The sequence below is a fragment of the Macaca fascicularis genome, chromosome 10, assembly GCF_037993035.2.
Source record: "Macaca fascicularis isolate 582-1 chromosome 10, T2T-MFA8v1.1".
Taxonomy (NCBI): Eukaryota; Metazoa; Chordata; class Mammalia; order Primates; family Cercopithecidae; genus Macaca; species Macaca fascicularis.
In genome coordinates, this window is record NC_088384.1 from 107,480,542 (window position 1) to 107,492,575 (window position 12,034).

At 46.9% G+C, this 12,034-nt stretch overlaps 1 protein-coding gene and 1 long non-coding RNA gene across 11 annotated transcripts in view; one reads left to right on the forward strand and one right to left on the reverse strand.

Annotated features, from left to right (window-relative positions):
• The window catches only part of LOC123567155 (uncharacterized), a 43,166-nt gene that overhangs the window by 13,686 nt on the left and 17,446 nt on the right, over positions 1-12,034 (forward strand). The gene's annotated exons all lie outside the window — the stretch shown is intronic.
• NFATC2 (nuclear factor of activated T cells 2) overlaps positions 6,632-12,034 on the reverse strand; it is a 176,596-nt gene continuing 171,193 nt past the window's right edge. For 9 of the 10 annotated variants that reach the window (XM_045363134.3, XM_065523314.2, XM_045363133.3 and 6 more), the window contains one exon: positions 6,632-11,138. In XM_045363134.3, the coding sequence (XP_045219069.1) occupies positions 11,083-11,138 (56 nt within the window). In that variant the 3' untranslated portion in view covers positions 6,632-11,082. The remainder of the gene's footprint in view (positions 11,139-12,034) is intronic. The other variant, XM_074005562.1, reaches the window with a different exon arrangement.

Below are 12,034 nucleotides of genomic sequence, written 5' to 3' on the forward strand. Positions count from 1 at the left end.
TGTCAGCACCAGGTGGATCATTCCCACCACCCCCTCCCCACATCGGGATGCCACCAAGATGCCGCTGAAAGACATTTACCAACAGATGCCCTCAGGCCTTCAGAGATTGGGTTGGACATCTTAGTCCATTTGTGTTGCTAAAAAGGAATACCTCAGGCTGGCAATTTAGAAAGAGAAGAGGTTGATTTGGCTCATGGTTCTGACGGTTGGAAAATTCAAGATGGGGCCTGTGCCTCTGGCGAGGGCCTCAGGCTGCTTCCACTCGTGGTGGAAGAGGCAGGGGAGCTCACGTGTGCAGGTCACCTGGCGAGAGAGGAAGCCAGAGAGGGGAGGTGCCAGGCTCCTTTTAACAGCCAGCGCTCATGGGAACAGATGAAGTGAGAAATCACTTACCCCCAGCCCCCACCAGGGAGGGCATTCATCTACTCATGAGGGATCCACCCCATAACCCAAACGCCTCCGTTAAGCCCCAGCTCCAACACCGGGGATGGAATTTCAACATGAGATGTGGTGCTTGTGAGGGGAGGGCGGTCAGATAAACCAAACTATAGCAGCGTCTGTTTGGGTCCAAGTAACCATGGAGAATACAGTGGGCCTGATTTTAGGATGGGAGCTGAGGCAGTGTCTCTGCTGACATCTGCAGCTGTTACATCTAATGGAAGAGATGTCAGGTGGAAGCAACAGCTGGACAAAGGCCCTGAGATGCAGGCAGTGTGGCGTGTTTGGGAAACTGAGAGATCAAGGGGCTGGAGCAGAGGGCAAGATGGGAGAGTACTGGGAGGTGAGGTAGGAAGGGAGGTGGGCAGTGGAAAGCTTTGGTGGCCATTTAAGGAAGGTCTTTGGCTTTCACACTGAGGGTCTTGAGCAAAGGAGGGGCCTGATCTAAGATTAGCAGGATCAGTCCATGATGAGGACAGGCAGAAGGGGAAAGGCACGGAGACCAGCCGAGAGACTACTGCATCGGTCCTAGCAGGAGGTGGCGCTGAAACAAACACCAGACTCAGAACGGTGCCAGGCTGAGATGGGGCCAGTTTCGGGATAAAACTGAAAGAGGGAACTGACGGGATTTCCTGACAGATCGGAGATGGGCGTCAGAGAAGGAAGAGGGCCAAGCATGGTGCTGGGCTTCTAGCCTGAGTGACCAGGGTGAAGGTGTTCCATGAAATAAAATAAACGCTGGGCTGGAACGGCTCTAGGGAGGAGAAATGCAAGAGTTCAGGTTGAAACATGATCAGCTCCAGGTCTCTTCAAGGCCTTTCTCCCTCCCTCTGCACCCTGCTGGCATGTCCCCTTCACGCGGATGGAGACTTTGCTTAGTCTGTGTTCTTCACTGATGTGGTCCATGAGCCTTAAACAATGTATTTGTCCATTTTCTGTTGCTTATAACAGAATACCTGAAGCTGGGCATTTTGAAAGGGAATTTCTTTCTAGTTGTAGAGACTGAGAAGTCCCAGGCCGAGGGCCACATCTGATGAGCGCCTTCTTGCTCACGGAGACTCTGCAGCGTCCCCTGGTGGCACAGGACATCGCATGGGGAGGGGCTGAGTGTGCTAATGTGCTGTGCTCAGGGCTTTCTTTTTGTAAAGCCACCAGTCTCCTTCCCATGATAACCCATTCACCCATTAATCCATGAATGGATTCATCCATTCACAAGGGTAGAGTCCTCAGGACCCAGAGTCACCACTTAAAGGCACCACCTCTGAACACTGCCACATTAGCCTGGCAGGCAGGATAAGGGCCCCCTAACGATGTCCATGTTTTATGCCCATCACCTGTGGACGTGTTACTTTCTACAGCAAAAGCGATTTTGCAGGTGCGATTGCTAATCACCAGTGAGAAAGGAAGAGTGCCCTGGGTTACCCAGGTTTGCCCCATTTAATCACAGGAGTCCTTAGAGGCAAAAGAAAGAGATGTGAGAGTTTGTTAGAGAAAGGCGTGAGGCTGGGCGTGGAATCGGAGTGATGGGATGGCTGGCCCAGCAGATGAGGGCTGAGTGCTGCGGAATGCTGTCAGCCATGTTTATTCCCAAAGAAGATGGAAAGGATGAGGAAACCTCCCCTGGAGCCCCCAGAAGGAGTGCAGCCCTGCTGACACCAGGATGTTAGCCCCGTGGGACCTACTTTGGACCTTGGACCTCTAGCACTGTGAGGTGATGAATTTGTGTTGCTTTACGTCACTAAGTTTGTGCTAATTGTCGCAGAGGCCTGCAAGGAGACAGGACTCAGGAGCGGTGGGTTTCAGCTAGGAAGAAAACACGCGGGCCTTGGGGGAAGGAAGACTGAGGATGTGGGGGTTTATGGTGGGCAGTGAGGTGCAGAGGGATGAGCAGCAGCATTTCATGGGCCTGTGGGGCAGAAAGTGGGGTCTGAGCCTCATGGGGGTCAGAGTGAGAGACGCAGGGGATGAGATGAGAGTGACATGAACAGGAATAAATGGCAAAAAACGACTCATCCTGGAGGGGAGGCCGTGAGCCCTGAGAGATGGAACTCATGGGACCTGGGACCCCCACTGCCCGACTCTCCGAGGAGCCCTGGACCTAGTCTGGGCAGTGCTGGTCTTGGGAACTGGGGGTGTCCGCAGGGCAGAGTTTAGGAAAGCCTGCCCTCACACCTTCAGATCCTGGAGCCCAGCTCAGGGGCCGAGGGCTGTGTCGAAGACCCCAACAGCGCACAGAGGGTGCCCTGGCTTATTTGCACCACGGGGAGGATAAATGAGAACGTGGGCTCCTGAACCGCACGACTGCAGGTGTATCTGGGGAGGACCAGATGGAGAGGCGCCCAGCCGGAGCACGTTAGCACCATCTAACATAGCAAGCTGCAGGCGCTGGCCGCACCTCGCTCCGCTGCAAACAATCCATTATTCACCTTGTCAAACAGACTCCCCCCGAGAAGCCGGTTTCAGATTTGGCTTGTAAACGGCAGCTGGCTGGCTGGCCCTTCTCTTACCTGTCCCCAAGGAGCTGTTGAGCCACAGCAGTGAGCATTTTACAAGCAGGAGGGCCACAGGTGACTGCAGGCTGCCAGAAAGCAGATAACTGGCCTGGCAGGCTCCAGGATTCTAGGGAATCATGGTCTTTATGGCTTTCTGCAACAAAGGGAACTGGCTCTTTCTAGAAGACAGGCTGGAATACACTGCTGTGTAATTAGAGATGAATAAACCGAGCCATATGGGACAGAAGGAAAGTCTCCCTTGAGTCAGTTGTTTGGTTTATAAAATGTGTTAAATATTAGGAAATGATTAATTTTCCATGCATTCCAGATGAGCCCATTGTTCTCCATGCACAGGAAAGGCATGTTTGCTCATTTCACACCCGGTTCCTGGGGGCCTACCATACCGCATGCCAGGCTGTAGAGAGATGGCATTGAGCAAATCAAGACAATTGTCGCCGCCATGGAATTTACAGGGGCAAGAGACAGCAAACATGCCCACAGTCATCCAAACGCCAGGCTGAGTGCATGTGGGGGCGGGGCATGGGGTAGGTCCCGCATGACAGTGGTCACTGAAGTCCTCTGAGGACAAGAATTTAATTGGAAAGTTGAAGCATGAGGAAGAGCCAGTCCATGAAACTCAGAGGTCAAAGCGTTTCAAGTTTTAGGAGGAGAGAGAGGTGGGGAATGGTGTGGTCTGGGCAAGGAACAGAAAATAGGCCTGGAGGCTGGAGAACTTGTGGCCAAGGAAGATGGCTGAGCCTCTTGCCTGGAATTTGGATCATCCTGAATGCAAAGGGAAGCCGTGGAGGGCTTTAAATAGGGCTGTGATAGGATCTGAGGCTGCTTTAAGCTCGATCTGGCTGCTGTGTGGATGGGGAGGTCGGGAGTACACCAGCGAAGGGCTGTTGTGTCATCCAGGTAGATGAGGGTGTTCTGGTGAGCATGAGGCATAGAGGTGGGAGGATTTCAGAAGGGGCCCAGCGGGATTTGCTGGTATGTGGGCAATGGGAACAGTGAGAGATCTGGGGTTATTCCCAGGGTTTTGACTAAGCGACTGTAGATAGATGGTGTTGCCATAAACTGATGAGTAAGAGGGGTGTGTGTTGGGAGAGGGAGGAAGAGGAGATTGCGAATCAGGAAATTTGGGGGCATGTTGAACTCAAAATGCCTCCTGGCTACCAAAGAGAAGAAGGCACATGGTGGGGGAGGTGACACGGGAGTCTGGCGCGTGTGTATGTGAAGGTGTAAATACAACCCTCTCCACAGTTGTCCTGTGAATGCTTTTTTCTCGTGGTATTAAGGGCAGAGGGTTCTAAATCAAATATCCTCTGGCAGTTTGCACAGCAGCAGAAACTGTTGGCAATGTGTTTTCAAGGAGTTTTGTCAGTATTTCATAGAAGGATGAGGTGTCCCCATTTCAACAAAAAATTTAGGGATCACTGATGTAAAAAGCATAGCCCCTGGGAATCAGAGTGAATCATCACTGTACTTCCTATCCAGCACAGTGTTTCAGAGCTTGAAGTTTTTAGTAAATCAGGGATTCCTAGAGAGCCTGGGACAGGGCAGATAGACAGCAGGGGGTTTTGTTTCTTTGATAACTCATCGGACCATTTACAAGGCTCAACTTCTGAATTTTACCAAGAGGGCAGGGCAAGAGGTGGTTTAGAGTGAGAAGCCCTTTTTGGAGAAAGTTTGGTCTGACCTCGTCCACCTTCGTACCACAAAATGTCATGAGGTTTATAGCAAGCGTGTCCTTTATACCCCATCACAGCTACTGGGGATCCGCAGACAAAAGAAATGACTTCACTTTCATTTCGTAAAGACCCTTGTGGCTCTGTGGCTCTGTGCTCAGCATTATTTTATACTCAACCTACCAGGAACCCAGTTTCCTTCGAATGTATGAACATGAAGAGGCTGAGTAGGAGTCAGCATTTGTTTTCTCCTGTCAATCTTACCACTTCTTAAACTCCAACTTGGCACGAAACCACTGTTCTGTTTCGGCTCCTTTGTGCGAAACTACACCATGCTGTTGGATACAGCAAGGAACATGTTCAGATTTGCAAACTCCTGGCAAAGTGACTCCAAGATGCTCCAATACAAACTTCCTTGTCATCTCAGGTTTTGAAAATTGGATAAACTCAAGTTTCTGGCTTTAATGATCTAGTTAGAAAAATTAAAATCCCATAGAGCTCTAAATGTTTCCTTCCAGATATTAGTCAAATGAGGTCTCAAGGTGAGCTCAAGGCTCCACGATAAGCCTTAGGTGAATCTGAAATCTGTTTGTTAAATGATGGGACAGTCGATCGATAGCTAATATTGATTAAGTATGCAGTACCTGTGAGGTGGGGACTAGAGTCCTCATTTTATATCTGGGGAAACTGAGGCACAGGCCAAATTTGTGTTTAAGCGTGGCTTAAATATAAATGTACAACACAGACTTTTTTGTTTTTTGTTTTTTTTCTTTTTTAAAAATGACTGTATAGTTTTAGCCTTGTCCTCTGCTTAAGAGATTTTGACTTTCGATTCAGGAGAAGTGGTGTAAGGTTTTCGGAAAGTGAGTTAAAGCAAAACAGTTGGCCGCAATCGTCTTAGTGGGGCACAGTTGCCTCTTAGGTGTAGCCCTGGGCAGGTGTTTTTTGTGGGGCTCCTGTCTGCCTAAGCAACTTGAGCCATTCCTAAATCAGCACCATTCTGGTGATCTAGTCTCACACCATCCCACAGAACTCACAATGAAAATACTGCACCAGCCATCAGAGCAATCTGCTCACCAGGGTGCTCCTCTGGAAGCTGGCCTGGACCCTGTAGGTGCAGGTTCTACAGCTCTTTGGGGCATCTGAAGGGGAGAAATGGGAGCCAGCTGGTCCCAGCTAACGGAGGGAGACTAAGGATAGTTCAAGATAGGTACTTCCAGCAGCCAGGACCCATGCAGGTCCCTGTCTGAGCCTGGGACACCTGCCCATTTGGTAGTGCTGGTTACAGGCACTGGAATAGCAGGGGGGCGGGGCTAGAAAATTCCCAGCAAGACAATCCAAGTGCGGGGCTATGATGGGGTGGCGTGGGTCCCTAAAGCACAGGGCCTGGGGCAGATATCCCATTTCCCTGGGGTGAAAGGGTGGGAGGAGTTTCGAACCCTATGAAGACTTTAAAAAGAGCAGCTACTTCCAAACCTTCTAGGTGCTTTAGCTACAGGATGGCAAAAGCTGTTTTGAGGAGGAACTTGGCTAGAAGGTTCTAGTACTTGTTTGTGGATTCGAAGGTATAAGGTGCATTTTTTTTTTCTTTAACCTTGATATTTTGCAAGATGCTCAAATAAAAATGGTAGCTTTTGCCTTCCAAGTGGCTGGCTTGGCCCAGTTGACTGAATGCTTCGGGACCCTTGGAAAGCTGGTCTAAGGTGGGCATCATAAATCTCCTTTATGAATATGCTACCTCAAAAGTAGTCTAGAGGCACAGATTACAGCAGAGCTGTGCTAGAGAGAATCAAATTCAGGTTGACCATGTGGCTTTGTCACCTCCGACAAGTGGCTTCTAAGCCTGAGTCACAAGCACAGCGTGACCGTACCTACCTCCTAGGGCTGAGACGAGGAGTAAACGCACACACGTATGTGCACACACAAAATGTTCCTTGCCGAGGGAGCCCGAAATGTAAAGGGGATATTTGAGTAGCCTCTCCGGAAAAGAAAGATCCACCAAAGTAGCTGTTGCTTCCAACTGTTTTATTGCTAAACTATCATGATACAAGTCGTATAAAAATACTTTACATATAGGAAAAATAAACTACATTAAACTGGAGATTAAAAACATTTGCATAGGAATGTGATGTATTCAAACGCCTTTAACAGGATTGTCTAAACCTAAGCCTGCCAGCACCACCATGTTGGAGAGACCTTTGCTTGTCGGAGAACTGTACTGGTTTTCTCTCCTCTGAGGGCTGTAGAGGCCATAGTGGGTGAGTGAGGTTCTTTGACAAGATGTCCAGGATGCTAAGCTTGTTCCAACAGCCATAGCCTCGGTCTGCTCAGGCCAATCAGAATGCTGTGAGCACCTGCTCTAATGGAAACAACATCATTTGCATCCATTCCATTCAAAGCTTGAACTCAGCAGGGAGTTGATTCTAGTCAGCCAACAGCTGCATAAAGGCAGAATGTTAATTAACCCTTTCACTTCCAGCTCTCAGGACCCTGATGGCTCAGGGAGAAACTCTCTGTTACCAACCACCAGAAAAGTTTGTTTTTAAACAGACTGAATTAAACAGTGATGTTGGCTGTAAGTCAAGGCACTCACAAAAGCTGAGGGAAATGGATGTTTATGATCACAATTTTTATATGATGCTGCTTTTTCTTAAGCATTTAATTGGAATGCAGGAAAATACTTGCTATGCAACTGGCTGTTTTGGTTCCATGAAACGTAATGCCCTAGCCTTGAGCCTAGGAGACCCAAGGTTAAGATGCGCTGGGTCACCGAGCACCTTGCCTCCAGGAAACGAGTTCAGGAAAGGTTAGCCCAGCTTGTCAAGAACGTCACAACTCCATCCATGCCTCTTGTAAACTTGAAACGAAAACATTCTTTCATTTCTGAGCAATAGAAAGCACTTGGAAAGTTTTTTGTTTTTTTTTGTTTTTTTGTTTTTTGACATGATAAATTCAGTTTCACCATAGTCCAGAGTGAGAATTAGAACATATCAACTCCTGATCTGCCTAAATGTGACAGCCTCTGCCCAAGACTGGCTCACTGAGGCGTCCTGGCTACTGGATGTAAACAAAAAATGCAATATCAGTGCCTCCCAGTTATTTGAAGGAATCAATTCATCCTTGGTTATGTGTATGCTGGAAAACTGTGGATGTCCTTTGGATAAAGCATACAGGAGTTATCTACCAGGATTTAGTTTTGGTCCCCTCTGTAAATATTAGCCTGAACGTAGGGTTCTGTGAACATGAATTCTTTTCAAATTCCATTACAATGCAGGCAGGGTTTTGGTGTCAATTTTTTAAAATCAAAACCACCTACTAGATTACTTATTTGGGGGGATCTAGACACTTGATGATTCTCAGTGACCAGATCCAGGCTCAGGGCTGAAGTCAGCATAATTCTTGAGCAAGAAAAAGGTGGTTCCTTCTTCCATGAAGCCATTCCTTCTCCTGAGATGCTGTCTTCTAGGTAGGTGACCAATAGGCTCTGAGTGGGAGTTTTATTATATGGATTTTTTTGTTTCCTGGAATAATTAACAAATGTTTCAAGAATACATCATTTATCTTAAGAAAAAAAATCAACCTATGTGTAAAAAGAGACATTTAAAAAGATTTCTGACCATTTATAAATATAAATCTAATTCCAACAGGGGTGTAATATTTTGAGGGCAGGTAAAAAGCATAAAAATACAGGTAAGAAAATAAAATTTAATAACATACTAATTAATCTGGATTGCTATACATATTATCAAGCAGCAGCATTTTTTTACAATACAGGAAGACTTGCAAACTTTGGAAATATACTACATTCAGCAACATGGTAGACCTGTCAGAGTGCTACATATTTACATTAACTTAGATGTAGCAAGTGCAAACCTTCACTTAACTGAGATCCTTCTAACACACCTGCAACACGCCCATCTTTACCATTTATACATCCCTACTTTCTCATTCTCTTAGAGGATCTTATTGCCTCTTCCCATACTGGAAATATTTCATGAGCCATCCTTCTTGGCAAAATTTCCTCCTAGCATTTTCCTTGATAGCTGTCAGTTCCTAATACACTTTCTCTTGCCTGTTTATGTCTCAAATCTAATGCTTTTGTTTCTCTTTCCTTTGCTATTTGGTACAGTTGTTTATGAAAGTGCTTCCTATAATATCCAGCTAAGATGTCTTAGAAAAACAGAGGGGTTTATTTGTGTGTGTATTACACACACACACACATGCGTACAGGAGGTTGAGCTACCAGGAGGTCCTTTTTGCTAACATAGTTAGAAAACTGATGGAAAATGCATTAGTCCTTTTTCACCCTGTGGACAAGGAAGCTGAGCTACTTTGCTACAATAGCAGGAAGGCACTTGGGTAAAACATTCAGATAACTGAGGAAAGCTCAAATTCCCTCATGTATAAAAAATGGCTCCTAGCCAGGTCAAGGGAGAACAAATCACTCACCACACACTCCTAGCTTTTCCCCAGTGAAGTCAATATTGCTGGAGAGAAAAATTCATATTGCCGGAGAGAGAATTCTCTAGGTGAAGCTGCTAGTATAAGGAATTTATTTTGTTCGTGAGGAAGTATTTAGCATCCCAGAAGTTCTACGGTGGGGGTCAACCTCTTACTGGCATTCTGTTTATTTAAAAGAGAATTTTCCTAAACTCTGAGCTTAGGGGTGGGTGAGGGAAAGGTTGTCCATTGTTAGGGAAAAATAAATGCTAGGTATTGACCAACAGGTTGCATACAAGTGCACAGGCCCGAATCTGAGCATTTTGTCTTCTATCTGGAGTACCAACCACACCTGGCCCCGCTCCCAGGAAGCTTTTGCCTCTGGGTAACCTTGACGGCAGAGCCAGGACTTACAAAGCCCACAGTGGGCACTGAGTGGCCAGGACTATCTTCTGAGGCCTTCTGCCTACAGACTGGACTGAGAAACACTGTAAGTACAGTCTGAGTGCTAAGAATATTTTCACTTTGTTGTGGATTATTGAGGAAACAACTGAATGGCTTAAAAATGAATCCCCCCGCCCGTCCTGGGGTATCTGCAGCAAATGCCAACAGAAACACACCTGCCAAGAACTACAAGGGTTTTGTTTGTAAAAATCACAAAAATCGCACCCACAGAGGAAGACTAGGGGAGACTATGGGTGCGCTCAGTGGAAACAGTTGGGAGGAAGGAAATCATATGTAACATACAACTGGTCTGAACAGAGCTCATTCAAACTGAAGGATGCATTCGAGTAGACTTCTTCGTGTTAGAATTCTAGTGCGAATAGGTCTTCAGGGGCAGAAAGGGTCTTTAAATTCGTTCAGGTCAAATTAACCAGTGAAGCTGGGAAGCGCATCCTGAGCTCGACTGTCCCACTTTGAATTTAGGATAGAGGGAATTCAGCCCTTTTCCTCTATCTTGGTAGACACCCACTTCCAGAAGCACTTGGGCTGTTTTACTTAACAAAAGTACCCGCACTTCTTTTCTTGGTTGCTTTAGCCCTTCTGCTATTCCTCAATTAAATGCACATGCTTGAGATTCTCCACTGCTTTACCGAAACGCACTCTGGCTGCTAGGAAGCAAGCAAGCCGGAACCTTGCAAAGCATCCGGGTTGTACAGATGCAGCAGACAGATGCTTGCTCTCTGCAGCCTGGGTCAGCCCCCCAAGTCTATGGGAATTGTGTTAGCAGGACTGCGTGCTGCAGGGGTTAAAGAACAGCTCGCCAAAATAGCTCCAGTGCTAGGTGCCCTGGCCAGCTTTTTAAAGCAGAAAAAAAATAATAATAATAATAAACGCATACACATGTCATAACTTAACGCCAAGAAGTCTTAACAGGTGATCTTGTCCGGGCAAGACAGTTTGGTTTTGGAATAAGAATTCAAAAATAAAGCTTTAGCCGTGGCCCAGTTGTGGCATGGACTGGGGCGAGCTCTAAGGACTGACAGTTCAGTTTCTACCTCTATCAAGAGGGTTTTGGGTTTCTTCAGCCTGTAAGCTGGGCTCTTGGATCACATTCCTTTGGTTGCTCTGAGAACTCCTTTCCTTCAAAAGGTACAGGAGCTGTATCTGTGACCTGGAAAAATGAACGCAAGGGCTGGGGTTTAATCACAGCGCCCACATCTTCTGTCCCCCGCCCATCCCCCCAAGCTCCAGTCACTCTGTTCTCAGGCGCGTTCCACTGTCCTGTCTTGTGCAGAATGTGCTTTTGGTCAGCAGGCGCTTAATATTTGGATGGAACACCATTAAGATCAACCAGGATGCTCTCTGGGGTTTAAAACATAAACCAAAAAGAAGAGTTCTCTCTGGTGTTTAGAGGGAGGTGGCGAGCTCCTTAAGCGAGAGTCCGCTCAGTGCCCATACATTGATCCGCGTGTGGACTCCAGGCTGGGAGATGAACGTGAAAGGAGACAGAAGGTGAGGGGCTGTGGAGGGCTCCGAGGGGTCAGATACAGAAGGTGTCTTGCATATAATGGCTTCTTTTACGTCTGATTTCTGGCAGGAGGTCCTGAAAACTCCTTCCTGATAATTTCATTAACTACAAAAGAAAAGAGGAGGGGGAGAGAGAGAGAATGGCGCGAGTGAGAGGGCACCAAGAACATGCATCAGGTTCGCTTTCTAGACCCTCTATCGGGCTATTTGTTTTTCGCTTTCTAGAACCTCTATCAGGCTATTTATTTTTGAGACAAGGTCTTGCTCTGTCACCCAGGCTGGAGTGCAATGGCATGATCATGGCTCCTAGCAGCCTCAGCCTCCTGAGTAGCTGGGACTACAGGTACACGCCACCACACCTGGCTACCTTTTTAAATTTTTAGTAGAGACAGGGTCTCACTCTGTTGCCCAGGCTGGTCTCGAACTCCTGAGCTCAGGCGATCCTCCCACCGGAGCCTCCCAAAGTATTGGGATTACAGGCATGAACCGCTCTGCCCATCTCTATTTATTTACATACTTTTTTTTTTGTTCCTTGTGATTGTATATTTGACAATTTTTAATACAAGGAATGCTTTCCTACATCATATTTTTTTCAGACAATATTTTGTGCTAAAGATCTATTAGTGAAAATTGCTCAAATGGCAACTTTTTCAAATCTTTGTGGCAGAAATGGATTTGAGCCATAGGGCATGTTTGAAGTAACTTTCTCCTCTTCTGCATTTGATGTCATGTGCTTGAGGCTTTCTATTGTGGACCAAACTACTCCCACTATTTCCACATCCAGAAAATGCCTATTAAGTCTGATGAAACATGGTTCTTTCTTGATCCATAAAACTTACAGTACTCAAAAGAGGAACCCTTTCAAAGAGCAAGTGAGGGCCCCCCAGAGACTGACTGGCCATCAACAGAAACATAGTTTCCATTTCAGCACAACCAAGTGAAGGATCATGTGCCAGTTCTGGAAAGTTTGGTCACCCCCCTCCCCAGAAGTATGCGTGGAGT